The following is an 18,029-nucleotide window of genomic DNA, read 5'->3' as shown; positions in this document are numbered from 1 at the left end:
ATAAAAATTGTGGGGTGGGAGGACATGGACATAAACGTGTGATCCATTATTTTTATTGATCAAAACACAATTTCACCATTATGTGGTCTCTAGCACCTAGTGACATGATCGTCTTAAATTCAGTCTCTCAATTACCACAATGTAAGCTTGAGATCAAACTGCACACAAAAATAACAAATACTGCAGATTTGGAAAATGATTTTATTGAAATTGATCCCCCTTCCTCTTAATTTGCAAACCTCAGTTCTTTCATAATGTTGGTGTATAATGTGCTACAACTATCCAAAATAGAAACTTTGAGAGCACAAATGTTCATTATTGCTCCGACCAAACTTTTCGTCCCAACCGAAATATCATTGTTATTATTGAAATCTTTATCAAATGATGTGTCTGTCTGCTGAAATCTTATCTGTCAGAGTCTTTGGTTGTGAAGGCAGGAGGCATTCACAACATACAGTATGTTCAACAAAGCTTATATTCTATTTTTAATGCTTTATTCTCACCCAACTATTAGGAAGCTTAATTCTCTTCAGACGAGAATTCAAATAAATTAACGCCACTAATTCAGTTTGGCCTTAGCTTTTCAACAAACCCTACATTATTTCACTGTTTTTAGATATTCTGGACATTATTCAAAGTTTTCAAAGTCAGCAATGCGCATTTGGCGTCATTACAATTTATAATCTAAGAGGGATCAGAAAACCTCTTGCAGGGGTCATACAGATAATCAAGAAATAAGATTCCTATTGTCTGGCAGCAGTCATAATCAGACAAAATGTGTTCTTCACTTTTGGACCTTGTATTCAGACCAAATCAGGCGTTGTGGCGATTAACCCAGGGTTGTGTGGCTGTGTTAGGAGTACACACCTATTATCATAATGTGGTTCACGAATCTGCCTGAATAGTGCCAGATTCAGGATCTCTGCTTAGGAGCAACTACTTTTCCAAAGAGCTTCAACTAATAAGAAAACATCTAATTATTATAGTAGTAGCCTATATTTATAGTCATTTTATAAATATAGTGTAAAAGGCTTGTTGAACAGCTGGTCTTAATCGCCGGCTTATGTGATTGGCCACTGCAGCGTGACATCAGGTTATGTTAATCCAAAAGTCGATTCAGTGGAATTTTTTGGCTGCAAAGGTGAAGCATCTTTTCTCCTCATTCGCTGCGGACTAAATGCACTTCACACACTCAAAATGAACAGGAGGACTGGCATTTTTGCCGCTACCCCTGATTTGGTCTGAATGAGGCCTTAGTGCTCCTTCTTCAGTTTGGCTAGACTCATGAGGAGCTGGTCCCTCCTCTGAATCCTGGCTGTCAGATGCTGCTGGTCGCTGGGAATCAGCTCACGCATCTCCTGTGGACATCAGGAAGGAAACATGTGAGAAAAAGCAGATTGTCAGAGCAAAGATTAGAAGGCTTTGAGGGGACAGGACCACCCTCTGACAGACATACTGGAGAATCAATTATTTTTCTAGCACTATGATTATAATAAAATAAATACAGTTCATTTCTGTTTTTCTTTTTCACTAGAAACTGATCCTTGCATGTTTTGTGTTTGAGTCATAGGTGATTTTAGACCCTTTTTAGGGGTGCTCAAGCACACCAACATTTCCTCTCAGCACCCCTAAAAAATAAAAATGATTATCAATTATTTTCCTTATAATTTTTCCTGACCCTAGAGTTTAGAGGGAAGGGAACCAGTTACAGACTAGCTGCACTTAATATATTATACTATTACATTTACTGTATATCTAACCTGTTTAATATTATTTTGTTACTTAAACGCATTATATGTGTTTCTGCAAAGGAGACGTAAAGAAGTGAACAGCATATCAACCTGTCAGTCCTTTATTTATTCATACTACTAATCCACATAAAATAAAATACTATAATTATATATTGTAGGAAAAACCTGACCCCCCACCACAGCGATAATAATATCGCGTATCGTGATATTTGGGCGGGACAGTATCATGATATAAAGTTTGGATATCGCCCAAGCCTAGACTGATATACAGCACCCCTAAAGGTCTGATCCTAGAACGGCCCTTGGTTTGAATAATATTATGTATTATGTAATATTATGTTTGTTTGTGAAAACATAGGGAGCCACTACTTGTAGCTGTAAATGCATCGATTGTCACACTGGATAACATATGTTTGGTGTAAGCGAGCTCTAACACAGGTGGCACGAAGACTCAATGTCTGATTCCCACATTCTCACTGGATTTGTCATGTGTTCTGGTAAACACAGTTAGTCATGCTGAGGGTTCTCATCCTTGGTACATGTTGGTTGCGTTGCCTCCACAGTGGGAATGGAGATGGGAGGGATAGTGTACAGGCCAAGAGTAAAGTAAGCTGTGACAAAGACTGCAGTGTGAGGACAAATTGACGTTTCAAACTGGTAGAATCTTCTCTAGCGCGACTCCTCTTGTGTTAGCAGCTGAGATGAGTCTAGAGCTAAAGGCAAGACTGCAGGTGATGCAGACAAATTATGTAACAGTAGTGGTTTGAGTTTACAGGAAAGCTAGAAGGGGTATTTGACAGGTTTTCATTAGAGTATTCCTTTAAAAACCTAGGAAGGCCGACGTTAATGTTGTGGGATTTTGTTCTTGTCTTCATTGCTGTCTTCATACTTTAGACACAGTAGATATTTCTGAGTGTTAATCTATGTAACTGTTGAATACGAATCAGGACACTGTGTAAATGAGACTGATTTGGTCAACTTGCAACAGCATTATTTAAAGGGAATGTCCTAACTGAGAAAAGGCCTTTCTGAAGAACTACAAACTCATGTACTGGGTTGAAGAAAACTGCTGTTGCTCCTGAAACTAGTTTACCTTAAAGTATTTATTGCACTGGCCCAGGGTCTCCTCACATGATGACCTTCTGTGGCTAACATTTTACCAGCCTGTGACAGCATGTGACTAAGTAACGCCCACTTAGGAGAGAGCTATTTAGTGCCGGGTGAGAAGGACTTCTTGACTTTCAGTCATGCAGAACTAAAGACACCATCAACAAATATTCTGTTCATTCGACTGAATCATTTCGAAGAAATATTTTTTAAATACTTTTACATTTTACATTTACACAGTACATCGTGAGGTACCATAAGCGAATGTGGGGCTCAGTGTCATTTGCTGCCATCACACTTACATTATAGATGCTCTTGGCCCCCTCGCCCAAGAAGTCTGGTACAGGTCCAAAGGAGTTCAGGACCCTTGTTATGCCCTCACCATAACGTTTCATATAGTCTTCTAAACCTGAAAGAGGAAAGGTGATCAGAGGAGGAAGGCCAGGAATGAGAACATGGGCAATATAAATAAAATATAATTAATAAAATAAAAATATAATTGTGTCCAAAGCACATTTAAAGGGACTTCTTGTACAGTAAACAAACGATTAAAAGTAAAGCACACTGGATATTGACTGAAAGACACAGCATTACACTACAAACGTTTCAATGGTTACAGCCGTAAGAACAACTACAACAACAAAGGTATCATTTAGCTTAAATAAATGTGAGCTAGCTTTCTATAATGCAATTTTTAGATAAGCCTCAATCTTTTTAATTTGTTGACTCCACAGGGAACCACAGATAAAAACTACAAGCAGTTTCAGGTTTTTTCAGCAATTCAGAAATGAGAAAACTCCTGCCTGCTCAGTCTGCACGTTGAACACCTTGTAAATAACTCTCAGGTCCTTCTTTATGGCTCTTTCTGTCTTAGTTTAACTTTCAGTTAGGGGTGGGTGGTATACTGTGTCTTGCTCGGCCACAACATGGGTTTAGCAATACCGTCTTAAGTGTTTTAGCCTATCAAATAATATGTGCTCTACTGTGGCTGCGACAATATGCAGCTAGAGGGCAAAACATGAACTCATAGAACTAAAGTTACATCCACTAACTACTGTTTTCCTTGCTAATGCCAACTTCAGTAACACAAATATGTGGAAGGTCTTCATCTACTGCCACCGTCAGAGGAAGTGAAGCCCAAGTGGATGAAATTGACTTATGATAGAAAGTAAAGTCAAAGTATTTTACTTCAGACTACTTACTCAATGAGGGCCAGCAGAGTAAAAGCAGGATGCACTTTAAAACTCTGTGATCTTCACTAGGATGAGTTGCTGTTGCCTAAACCTACCCTGCTGTCCAACTCTGAGAATGAATCACATTACATTTACTAATTAACCTGCACTATCAGGCAGGCTACTCCTCCTAAAACACATGTAGACCTATACCTAATTTTTATTCCAATCTGAAGCCAAGAAACCCTTATTTTTTGTTTTAATTTTTTTTTTCTTGCTTAAGATATGTTCCCTTACTGTACATGGCCAAATGGAGTGAAAGAGGTAGAATCATGTTTGAGTGGAGTATCCCTTTTACGGTGACATAATAGAAAAAAAGAAAAAGAAAGAAAAAGTGATATACATTGTAAGTGATATCACCAACCCCTGCTTTCAGTGTGAGTCCTTGGAGTTATTCTCTCGTTACTCCCATTGATTAATATTTAATGATTTATTTGTGACGTAGTCAGCGGACACCTTGGCTAATGAATGATTTATGCGCTGCTCAAATAATCTGTTAAAGATTAATAAATGAGGGCTCTGAGTTTCCTCTACTCGGTGACCTACACAGCTATAAAAAGCTCTACAACTCCTGCTGTTGGAGCCTTGTTGTATTCACTCAGCTGCTGATGAATTACAATTATTGTAGAAACATTATTGTTCCACTGCTGGGGTACAGTGCTGCTCTTCTTTAAAATCCAACAACATGAAGCTGGCTGGGCTATTGGTAGTTGATTACTTGCTAAATGGCTAAGTGGCACATTCATATAAACATCCTTCAGCACCAAAGCAGCCAAATGTTTGTGGATCAAATACTTGACTGTGTCATTAAATTTGGATGCAGAATCCAGTGTGTCCAGCCTGTTATGAGACTGCACCAGTCCCAAACCAGTGGTGTACAAAACGTATCATATAGGGGGCCATCAGTGGTTTGTTGACATTCCTGTGATAAGCAGACAGCAGACTGCTGAAGCAATATAAAGCCAGGGTGGAGCACTGTGAAAACTAGAATTACTGCATTGCGGATGTACACCTCTGCTGACCAGTCAAGTTGTGTTTCACGTCCGTGTCTGTCCAGAATTTTTGCAGAACATTATGATGTCACAGTGAAGCTGACCTTTGACCTTTTGGATATAACATGTCATCACTTCATTACTTTATCCATAATTAGTGAATGAATTCTTGAGTTATGGCCCAAAATCGTGTTTTGTGAGGTCAACCTAAATCCAATAAGTTGATCTTTGATTCCAAGTGGACCTTTGTGCCAAATTTGAAGAAATTCCCTCCAGACTTTCATGAGATATAGCGTTCACGAGAATGGGATGTACGTGCGGACCATCCAAAAACACAATGCCTCCGGCCATGGCTATCGCCAGCACACAGCCATAAAAAGAAAGATGTTTCCTAACTACTTCACTCCAACTCTTTATTCAAGGCAGGTCAAAAGGTTTTAAAACAGTTTCATACAAACATATAAAAATGTGACACATTATCCAATAAAAAAACTTGGTAAAAGCTTTTAGTTTTTTTCCCCACAATAGTTATTCAGACGTTTAAAACAAAATATGTGACGACTACAGTAAGTGGCTAGAACTTTAAATTAAAAAAATAAATCTGAAGTTTGGAAATCCATTCAGTATCTAATGTTTTATCCTGCAAATGAACTTTGAATGTTTACATGAAACTTACTGTATATAACACAGCAGTGTGATAAGTACCATCTACCTTCAACCAAACACAGACTTTGTGTGGGAGGCACATTTCATCTTTGACAGGTTAAAACTGAAAATGGGTTTATTTTCATTGGCCTTTCACCTCTTTGACCATGTTGCATTACACAAGACTTTGAAAACTTAACTTCAATTTGCTCTGGAAGAACAACACACGTTACCTGTTATTGTAGCTCTCAATGTGAATGTAGGAATGAATGGACGAATGCAACATTACCAGTCAGGAACCAGATAAGCACGTCAATGTTTTTTTTGGTAAAAGCTTTGAGTTAAAAAGACTTGAAAGGTGGCTGTGAAAACTTTGAAGCTCACTTCTTTGTCAAGGACAGCATCTGTAATCAGCTTGGAGTTACAGTGGATACAATGGTTTCCAAAGGTCACCCAGTTTGACTGCAAAAAAGTGTCAACAAATGTCCAGAGAATCTTCTCCTCTGTCCACACACCACTCACTACTACAGTGTGAAAGTAACATTATCAACGTTTTCCAAACATTTCGAAATGAACTTGCACACTTGTGCCCTTTTTCCATCGCATCTGCTGGCCCGGCTCTACTCGGTTTCACTCTGTGCGGCCGGGGTTTTGCATTTCCACCACAACTGGGCTACCTGCTTGAAGCTGTGTATTAAACCGATGACGCTCTTGTCCCAATCCCCGCAGTACTATCGAAGAATCACCGCTAACAACTTGTCTCCACTAATTCAGTTACAAACACCACGACAAAACAGTAAAACACAGCAGATGTTTGAAAGTACAAACAGGGCGAGAGAAATGAAAGAGATTCAGTTAGAAGCTACAAAAGTACTGAGAGCTGAACACACTGACTTTTAATAATGTCTTCAAGACTACAGGCAGAAGGCTTTTTAGAAGGATCATTATTCCTTTAAAGGATAAAGCACTCCTGTACAGGTACATGGTCAACAAAGCCAAGCCATTCAGGCTGAGCAGACAGAGAGACAGAGACCGAGCCGGAGTGCTGCGGTATCTGATTGGAATGATTTAAGGACGGGAAGTCACATCAGGAGTAGGTCTTAGTAATCTTTTGAGAACATGATCATACTACTGTTTCCTGAACAGAAAAAAAGTCAGTAGAAAGCTTCAGCAGTGTAACTACTGGTAGAGTTGGCAGCTGGTTTGAAGGCCGTGATGTGGGCTCTGTGAGTTTTGGATTACTGGTGTGAGTGAGTGCATTCATTGGTACTCATCAAAAGACTGCTTTGTTCTGCCAGAGCGTCCTTTTTCGGTGTGTGTGTGTGTGTGTGTGTGTGTACACAGTCAGGGCTACTCTCTGCGTTTCACACTCCCCTTTGATATTCTCCATCTCCCTGAGGTTTCACTCTCAGTCTCTCTCTGACACACAGAGGAACGCCACAGTATGGTACAGTACATATATGCTGGGCTGAGACATGTGAGCTATCTCACTGTTGACTCTCACATTTTCCATACATCGAAGGGCCGGGTGTTGTTAGTGAACTACTCTCACTACTGACATAAGAATATTCTTTTGAGCTAATAACTGGACATTGGTATGTTTTGACTCAAGTACATATTTTCTACAGTATTAATCACATCTGTCACAGTATTTGTAGGTTCTCCTTGCGCTGGAATAGAAACTGGACAATTGTGTTACACAGTAATTATATTTTCATACTACTCATACTATCTCCAGTCATTTTAAGTATCCATCCTCTCATTATTTTTGTCTTTAAGGATAAGTTCACCTAAAAAATTAAATCCAGTCATTATCTCCTCCCCCCATGCTGATGGAAAGTCAGGTGAAGTTTGTCTGTAGCTTCACAGCAAAACAGTGTTGCAGCATTCTCCTAAACAACTGAAGTAGCTGGGGACTGACAATGACAATACTCCATACAGCTCGTCCAGCATAATCCAAGTCGTCCGGCGATCCTAAATTGATTTGAAGACGTTATTTAATGCTTCTGGCTTAACACCTACTGGGAAGATTTCAGCTTGAAAAATGGTGTAAATAACAAGATCAATTTGGGATCTCAGGGCTTCCAGAGACGTGTATTATACTGGACGAGCTGTATGGAGCCATTTTAATTATTTTTTGGTTGATTATACTATTTTAAAACAAGTCCCCAGCTACTTCACTTGTTAAGGAGAATGCTGCGACACTGTTTTGCTGTGAAGCTCCAGAAATGTTTTGCGGACTACGAAACTTCACCTGAATTCCATCAGCACGGTGGTGAGGAGATAATAACTGAATTTAAATTTTCGGGTGAACTGTTCCTTCAAGATATTTCAGTTAAAATCACATTGTACCTCAAATTATAAGCATTTATATTCTTCATTTAAGTTAAACTTATACTACTGAACAACGACTACATAAATTCCTTGTAAGTATCTTGAAATTCTCATTTCTTTCTTTCTCTTTACCTTTCTGTCACTCAAAAAAGTAGAAATTGCTCAACACCAAAGCTCCACGTTGTATGTTGGCCTCTGTTTATGTGAGCAAAAAGTCCAACATTACCTTCAGGTGCATTTAGGTGCATGGTTTCCATTGGACCTATGAAGGCGTAACGCATTCCTAGCCCCTCTGACATCACCAGGTCGATGTCCTTGACAGAGATAATGCCATCCTGATGGAGTAAGACAGGAAGAGTTAGAAGCAGGCCTGTTGACTCATTTCACTGAGTCGATTTACTTGAATCTCCCTTTGTATTTTGTACAAGAAGGTGAAAATCTTGTATGCATCATGTATGACTAGATCTCCCTGGAGCAACTTTAAAGACAAGTACTTTCTTTATCTAAGCTAACAAGGGCAGCTGTCAAGAGCACCCTGCGTTGCTGGGTGGCAGATTTCGTGGCTACCAACAAACAAACAAACACAACTCCTGTTCTGGCTAAAACTGCAGCTCAACATTTAGTCTCAACATGTAAGAATATATTTTGCCTGGCAGTGCAACAAAGTCATGGCTGTTTACCTCCAGGGTTTGGACCAGTTAAATTCCCTTTGATCCAATCAGACTAGTCCCACCATATAAAGTTTCACTAATCAGCCAATTGTGTGTCCTCAGGATTATGTAGGCAGTACAGTGAGGAGAGGGGCTGAGGATGGAGGGAGGGATGGATGGATGGATGGATGGAAGGACAGACAGAGGGAGTGGTTCAGGTATCTTTGGGTTAGAGATACCTGTTGGCCGACCACGGAGGAAATCAAAGCTCTGCTACAGAGACAGAGAGTAGGGTGAGCAAGAGGAGAGGGACAGGGTCGTCTTTGTTTGGGTCCTGCGTCCAACAACGGGCCCGTTATCTGAGCAAAGCGGCATGGTGGGTGGGGTCTTTTCTCCACTGTAATCACTGGAGGCAACCAGCCGCTTTCTCAGCTGCTCTGTTTTCCAACGCTGGCCCTGACTCAAGGACCATTTTCTGTTTGTGTGGGTTTGGAGGGCTGAGGGAGGGTCCCCTTTATGTAAGGATCACAAGGCCACTCTCAGACTATAAACCTTATGTTGAACTTCTGGTCACATTTGAGGTTTTGATCTTTTTTGGATTACTGTTGTAATAGTTTTAGGGTGTAATTTGAAGTGACACTTATAAACTTGTTTACGCAGCTGACAAAGCTTCACTTCTGTTTTTGTGTACATAAACAGATGACCACCACCAAACTGACAAAGAATCTGCCTTCTTGTAGAAGGTGTAGAGACACTGGAAACACATTAGTGAAATAATGAGGTTTATTCACTTAATTAGTCGGCTGGTGTTGCTGACGTGTTTATTCAAACGAGTGCCCAGTAACAACAGACAACATACAGTGAAACTTTGCCTCCTTCTAAAATAGGTGGTTCTGGATGATTAGTGAAGGACTCTTTGCCTGTCATGAGGTGGCTACAGTGGGTTGCGGTTAATTACATTTGGAGCAAAATGGTCATGAAAAGGAAACCCCCATTGGAGTTGCGTGTCATTTGGTGGAACGTGGTAATGTAAGATCTGATGGTTTTAACACAGCCTCTGTAATACAATCGGTCTTCTGACTTGTCATAGTAGGAAAGGCTGTGCTCTGTTCAAGTGTCCCAGTAGGTCATGACAGTGTTTCAGTGAGCCAGCAAAAATAGATATCATTAATTTTGTTGTTCACACTTGTGTTTTTCCTGCTGTGACATGTCAAAATGGTATTACATGCAACAAAGGCCGTCAACCGGAACATAACCGTAGTTGTTGTGACAATATGACCATGTGGAATGCATTGCTACCATGTGGCTCGGAGGTGCTCCGTCACACACGACGCTGTACCTGTTCTGCTTGTTCCTCACACGTTAATTATGGTAAACTAATTGAAGTGCCTTTGGTGGGTGACGCAAAATGTGTCACGCACAAACACATTTATGAGATCAGAAATGATTAAGTGTGTGTACCCATTGTGAACCCATTGTGCATCCCTCTATTGTATGACTTAATGGTACAGTAGTGAAAGCATTACAGTGTAGCAGTCACACACTGTTCTGCAATGTACCTTCTACATTCACAACGAAATACAGCTAACAGTGACTTATGACTCAGGTAGGGGTAAAGTATGTGTGTGGATGTGTGTGTGTGTGTGTGTGTGTGTGTGTGTGTGTGTGTGTGTGTGTGTAAGGTAGGATAAGACACTGACATGAAAAAAAACTAAGAAACTTAATGTTACGCAATTGATTTTTTTTGTGAATTGCATTTCAAGGCTTGCATATTAAAAAGTCAATCCTGCAGTTGAGGAAAAGACTGGAATGATGCTATTATAAAGGAGCAAAATTGCAACTAAGTCTTATCTGATTTTGTGGAACATCTTCCTTGAAAAATCACATTGACCCATAAAACCTTTACGTCCAAAAAGGATAACTCCTAGTTTCAGAGCTATCAGGTTTTGAAGTTTGTAAAGGGAAACAAAAGTTATAGCGCTAACACTGGTGACTATTACAATCACTGTCAACGTTGTTATTCATAATGCAACTGAACAATTCAGCTGTGTTTGATACTGTTTTACATAGAATGACAAAAAAGCATTTTTGGCTAGGATATCTGCTTTTTTTTGTTGACCCCACATATCTTGTTTAAATGTTTGTTTAAATGGATATCCATTAGCTTCTGCTGCATATCCTTTACGGGTTGGAGATTTAAATTCAAGACAGAGTTTGTTAGCGCTGGGATGTACAGTATATCTAGTCGAGCATTCACGTTGTCCTCCAATCCATCAACCGTGTAACTCACGTCATTTTAGAGACATGACAGAGCAGTGGGGTGAAGCTCAGATTGGCTAGTTCATCTAAAGTAGTTCACCTGCTCTTGGCTCATGATTCACAGCTAATTTTTTTCTTTACTGGAGACAAAAACAGAAACCCCTACTTGTCACAAAGAAGTCTTCTGAGACTCATTCAGGTTGGGTAATGTCTCAGACATCCAACATGACCTTATTGGAGCCAGGCCCACATCCTGAGCTATGACTCCTGCCGCTGACTAATGATCACGATTTACCTGTTGATCAACTTTGCCGAGAGGAACTGCCAAAAAAACAAAATGGTTCTGTCGGACAAGTTGGTTGTTGTTTATGAAATTGTGTAGACAATGCTCAAAAGTTGCAAAAAAAACAAACTAAAATCAGTATGAGAAAATCCTGTCTCGACTCATGATGTGATAGAGATATAGAAACCAAAACACGGCCACTGGTTTGAGAAGAGTAAGAAGTGAGAGGGTTTTATACACTGAACAAAAATATAAACGCAACACTTTTGTTTTTGCTCCCATTTTTCATGAGCTGAACTCAAAGATCTAAAACTTTTTCTATATACACAAAAGATCCATTTCTCTCAAATATTGTTCACAAATCTGTCTAAATCTGTGTTAGTGAGCACTTCTCCTTTGCCGAGATAATCCATACCACCTAACAGGTGTGGCATATCAAGATGCTGATTAGACAGCATGAATATTGCACAGGTGTGCCTTAGGCTGGCCACAATAAAAGGCCACTCTGAAATGTGCAGTTTTGCTTTATTGGGGGGGTCTGGGGGGGTCAGAAAACCAGTCAGTATCTGGTGTGACCACCATTTGCCTCACATCTCCTTCACATAGAGTTGATCAGGTTGTTGATTGTGGCCTGTGGGATGTTGGTCCACTCCTCTTCAATGGCTGTGCGAAGTTGCTGGATATTGGCAGGGAACTGGAACACACTGTCGTATACTTATCGTATACGTGTCGTATCCAGAGACAATAAAAGGCCACTCTAAAATGTTCAGTTTTATCACACAGCACAATGCCACAGATGTCGCAAGTTTTGAGGGAGCGTGCAATTGGCATGCTGACTGCAGGAATGTCCACCAGAGCTGTTGCCCATGTATTGAATGTTCATTTCTCTACCATAAGCTGTCTCCAATAAAGCAAAACTGCACATTTCAGAGTGGCCTTTTATTGTGGCCAGCCTAAGGCACACCTGTGCCTAACCCTAACCCAACAATCAACAACCTGATCAACTCTATGCGAAGGAGATGTGAGGCAAATGGTGGTCAAACCAGATACTGACTGTTTTTCTGACCCCCCAGACCCCCCCAATAAAGCAAAACTGCACATTTCAGAGTGGCCTTTTATTGTGGCCAGTCTAAGGCACACCTGTGCAATATTCATGCTGTCTAATCAGCATCTTGATATGCCACACCTGTTAGGTGGGATGGATTATCTTGGCAAAGGAGAAGTGCTCACTAACACAAATTTAGACAGATTTGACATTTCAGAGTGGCCTTTTATTGTGGCCAGCCTAAGGCACATCTGTGCAATATTCATTGCATGTGAAAAGTTTTAGATCTTTGAGTTCAGCTCATGAAAAATGGGAGCAAAAACAAAAGTGTTGCGTTTATATTTTTGTTCAGTGTATATTTGTTTTTCTATTTATGTATTTTGGATGTTTTGAGAAAAAAAATGTCCTCCAAGTGGGTCCAAAATCTAGCAACCATATCTGATACTACCACAAAAGTGAATTCAAAAATTAGATGCTTGACACTAGTATCTAAAATGAATGACTGGGTTAGAATCTACAAGAAGTCAAAACTTACTTTACTGAATCTCTTTGTGTGGATTTGAAAATGTTTGTCACACTAAGAAAATGTCAGGGCCTAGAGGGGTAAAGCATGTTTGGAACTATGGCTGCTTGACTGACGGAAGCTAAAGTGGTTGTTGGGTTTTTTGCCTCCAGCACCCAGTAACATGATTGTTAGTGGTAAAAACCCAAAGATATGACATCAGTGTGTTTACACAGCTTTCTAACTAAAAGCTAAATAGATCAGACATATCTGTAGTCTATGAAAGCGATAGCTGGCAAATCACATTTGATGCACATCATGCTCTGATGGTGCACTGCAGGCATCACATTTGAAATGACAAGACCACAAAACCAGCAGTGTTTTTGGAAAATGTCGCTATCTATATGTAGTACTTATATACTTATTTTTATAGTAACCTCAGTTGATCCCCAAGTAAAACCCAGGCTGGTGTCGCCGATAGCAATATGATACTAAGACTTGGTACCAAAGCTTAATAAAAAGGCATTCTGTAGTTTTTAGAAAACAGGGATCTTCTGTTGTTGGATCATCAACACAACCACTGAAGCCTAGACAGGCATGATTGTGATCAGGATCACTTTCCCACAGTCAGTGATAAACATCCCCAATAGAAACACTCCCTCTCTGTACCTGGTTAATTACTGCCAGCTTACTAAGGTTTGTGGTGTGCCACAGTGCCTCAAACTCTTTCAGCACATCAGATACAGCATTGTTGCTGTTCTGAGAACCATCAAAACTCCACACAGCTGCATTTTCAATTAACCATAATCCATGTCAGGTCTGTAAGTGGCACTTTGCGCATTCATAGAGCAATAGTTCACATAGGATTATGAGAGGTGGAAGGAGAAATACTGTAGTTCCTATCAAGCAGGTGGTATTTAGACTAGATCCTGGGGATAGTGTAGCTACTTACTAATGTGTTCACGGTTGATGATAAAATACACATTTACCCCAAATTACAGAGTTACTGTAGGTTAATCCATCCACTCTGTGAAAACACTCTCAGGTTGTTCATTCCATAACATTATACACACAACTCTGTGTGACTGATTTATGATCCTGTGAATTTATTGCATCCATTCTTTCTAGTCACTCAGCCTTTTCATTTCTACTTTGCTGTGAACAGTTTCACTGAACCAGGATGCCTTCTGATACACTCAGCTGGAGCTCTTATAGGGCTAAGTCTGGCACTTTAACAGCAGTGTGGCATTTTTGTCAGCTAGGACCTAAGGGTGCCCTCAGGGTTAATTCTACTCAACAGGAGCCTCACAAGTGAGTGAACCACGCACGATATGGAATGTCATGTAGATATGAGTCTGAGCTCACAGGCCTGTGTGAAGACACAAATATCACATAGCGAATACATGGATGCTAAGTTACAGCCAGCACAGACTCAGGAGGGAGAGGGGCACAGTAATCTCTGCTTTCCTTGAGGTACGCTAAACGCTTCAATTCTCAGAAGTTGAAAGCTGCTGAGATGTTATTCCCAGTGACTGTTGTTGTTCTTCTGTGTTCGCCAATGACTGAACTAACAAGGGCTTTCACCTGACTGCAGGCCCACTCAGCTCATCAGTGAACCAAGAGGCTCCTCATGAGACCGAGAAGACAGAGTCATCCAAGGAGAGTCATCTTTAAATACGTGTTGTTAAATCCAAACTGTCATCCCATGCTTTCTTCGCATAAGACCTGTTGCTCCCTCTTTGTGAGTGTCTAATAAATGTAACCAACAAAAATTCTCAATAAAACTCTGCCTTGGTAAATGATCTTTTCCCAATGCTGTTAAAAAACTTGTCACATTCCTGTTTCATTTCCATGAAGGAAAAAGACATGCAATTGCTTTGACAAGTCAAAATGTTTGCTGTGGAAAGGGTCTATTGAGGGATATTTAGAGAGCTAAAATATTAGGTCAGCTTAAAGGCGTTATTAATAACATTCACTCACTAAATGTGGCAGTCCATCCCCTCCTAACGTAACAGAACAGTCATTTTGGACCCGACAAACATTTTAAAATTATTGATTCACAATCATAATGATGTTTTTAAGGAAAAGAGAAACTTCCATTCTGCACCTTTCTTTCTTTTTTTTAAAAAGTATATTTTTTTGGCCTTTTTTGATAGGACAGCAAATGTGAGGGGGATGAGAGAGAGGGGTGGACGACACAGAACAAAGGGCCATGGGTCAGAGTTGAACCCTGGGCCACTAAAGCGAGGACAAGGCCTCCGTACACGGGACGCCTGCTCTACCAACTGAGCTAACGGGCACCCTTATTCTGCACCTTTCTACAAGCTCTGTAGATCCATTATTTTTTTTAAATGATTTGTCTACATAAAAATATTATCAATATGACCTTTAAATTCTAAACAGCTGTCAATTATTGGCATTTGGACATTTTGATATTAAGATTTGGCCCGTATTCAAGGGAAGCTTCACAAAAATACGGGGCAGCATATCACCAGACAGATCAACAGACAACTGCTGCTCACTTCAATGTTACTCCTAGCTGCATTACTATCTTTGGCTCTAGCTAGCTGCTGTTAGTTAATTAGCTCTGTTAGCCGTGGAGCTAGTGGTCTTACAAGCTGATTGGATTCTGCCTGGATGTGAACTTGGATCACAGGGGAGTCATCATGGGCAACTGGGCTCAGTTGACTAAATGCTGTTGTGCTTAACACAGTCCAGCCTTGTTAAATGTATCTTTGATTAAAAATCTAAAATGTTATGCCCTCAAATTTTCCCTGTGGTATTGAACATGGTATTGAATAGCAATTATTTTCAAAGTATTGTATCTTAGACAGAAATTTCAGTTTTGTGACAAAACTACCGTGGTGACAAGAAGACATAGCTGGCAGGGGCAGGAAAGAGCAAGAGAGTTGGGCATCAGCAGTGGACTAAAACAGTGTGGGGAGCCAGAATATTTTCACAACATACTTGCTGAATTGAAGATTTATTCAGACTAAAGCAGAGATGATTGTGAAAAGACAAACTAAGATTGTTTCGGTGAGTTTTATTTTGTTTACATGACTTTGACTGAAGTGTTTTACATTCAGCTAACGACGCAGCGAGTTTGTCTTAGCTCGGTAAAAGAGAGAACCTTGAATTCAGATGGTGCACAGTTGTATTTTTCTGTTTAGAAGGGACAGGATGTAATGTAATAGATGTAAGAGTATTTCCTTTTCTTGACATTTAGTGAGTGTCAAGTTTACTTACTAGACTAAGTAGCAACTTGCCACTAGCATACATCTCCCAGATGGAACTACGGGGGCTATCGGACTATCGCCTCTTGCAGTACAAAGTGGTATTAGGAGACAGGACGATCGGGGGCTAGCTGGTTAGCATGCTAACTTAAGTAGACGTCACATTCTGTTGATGTTTTTCAACAAAAATTCTGGCAACGTCTTACATATCGCACCTTTTAAATATAATATAATCATGTGGGCAAAAGTAATTCAACATCAGCTCAAACCATAGCTTTAACCAGAGTGCCAATGATAATACCCAATCGTTAATCCAATAGTAAAGATATTCATCTCAAAACCACAAATGCCAACATCATGGTGGCATTCAAAGGAAAAGACAGAAGATCACCAAAGACAGGGGAATTCATCCTCTGAGGACCATGAATGTTTCATGACAAATTTAATCGAAATCCATTAAATAGTTGTCTTGATCTTTTCTGTTCGGATAAAAGTGGTGCCATCCATAGTCATGCTGCTAAAGTGGCTACAAATTACCAAACAATCAACACTTCTCTCACAGTCCAAAGACAAATATGGAACTAATTTGGTTTCTCAAAGGGTATTATTTATTGCAGGGTCATTGTAATGGACTGCATTTAGTACAATTCATTGTTCTGGTAGTTGATACACTTTAACTTCTACGAAGCCTGGGAAAAGTCTCTCAGCAGAGTGCTGCCTGATGTCAGATAATTAAATGTGACACAAACAAGCGCCTATAGCATCAGAATGTCATGTAGACATACATTACCTCAGGCTACTGCACAAGACCAGGCTGTGTGTCATTTTCAAGTACCATGAAAGAAAGAATCTTAGAGAAGATTCATGTCATACAAGCATGTAACCCTGAGGACGCAGTAAAGGAATTAATCCAGTTAACCAGCCTGCTCTGACAGTTTGTCTTCATTCCTGTTTGAAAACATCAGATCATCAGCTTCTCTGGTTTCAAGTCTATCAGATCATCTCAGCTGAAAATAAGCCACTTTTCATATTATGGTTGTGTTGCTTCAATAGTTAGACTTTTTTTGCCATTAGAAATAGCTGATCTGAAAGTGATCACCTAGAAGATCCCACATAAATGGATTGTAATTGACAGATTTTTATCAAATGGCATTTACAAGGATTTAGTGCGTGTGTTTTTTTTCTTTGTGCACGCTATTTTCAAATTCATTCAAATAGGACCCTTAAGTGCCGTTTTTGTTCCAGATTTATGTTATCTTGAAAAGGTTGAAATTGAAGGTAAAATCTATCATCTATCATCATCATCATCATCATCATCATTTGAAACTAATTTTCTTCAAAAACATTTAAATTTCACACTACCTTAAATACAGCTAGCATCAAGGCAAAGTAAATGTTAAAGGGTATTTAAATATCTAAAATAAGTAAATTGAACTGTTTGTACACACTTTATCAGTAGTGACTCAATCTCGCACAGACTATTGTGTTCTTTGTTAAAATAATGGGAAATTAGAGATACTCTAATGACACCAAAACAATGAAGAGCACAAGCAAAAGAAACAAGCGCAGCCATGTCCAACATTGTCATAAACTCATGAGAATCAATGGGAAGCCTATTATTAGTCGACAGTAGAAAAAAACTCTCTTCATGCATTCGTCCTTCACTAATACTGTAGAGAATTATTGTAAGAATTCTTGTGAGTGTAAAAAATCATTTGAGTGTGAAGTCACATGAGTAACTTAAAACACATTTCTGGTGTTTGTAGGTCATGAAGTTAGTACTGGACAATCTTTGTCATGTCTCATAACTGTATAGTAAAATTTGATCACCGTAGTCATACTTTTTGCTCCTATTTACATTTTTAGTCAGACATAAACTCAATTTTAGAAAGCATTTTGTCATCCTGAGATGGCAGGTAGGGGTTTTGTTTATTACATATTAATTTTTAGGAAGAAAAGTTGATCAGTCACAATATCTTTGTTTGCTTTTTTGACA

General features: G+C 39.6%; 1 protein-coding gene across 1 annotated transcript in view; it reads right to left on the bottom strand.

The window, feature by feature from the left end:
* Positions 1-187: 187 nt before the first annotated feature.
* The window catches only part of cryl1 (crystallin, lambda 1), a 34,093-nt gene continuing 16,251 nt past the window's right edge, over positions 188-18,029 (bottom strand). Inside the window, exons 7-9 of the mRNA XM_073473730.1 lie at positions 8,288-8,396; positions 3,161-3,267; positions 188-1,358 (exon numbers count right to left, since the gene is read on the bottom strand). Coding sequence (XP_073329831.1) covers positions 1,254-1,358; positions 3,161-3,267; positions 8,288-8,396 — 321 coding nt within the window. The 3' untranslated portion in view covers positions 188-1,253. The remainder of the gene's footprint in view (positions 1,359-3,160; positions 3,268-8,287; positions 8,397-18,029) is intronic.

Source organism: Pagrus major, chromosome 9, assembly GCF_040436345.1.
Source record: "Pagrus major chromosome 9, Pma_NU_1.0".
NCBI classification, from domain to species: domain Eukaryota; kingdom Metazoa; phylum Chordata; class Actinopteri; order Spariformes; family Sparidae; genus Pagrus; species Pagrus major.
The sequence above is the reverse complement of the archived record's forward strand: the minus strand, read 5'-3'. Positions and strand labels throughout refer to the sequence as shown.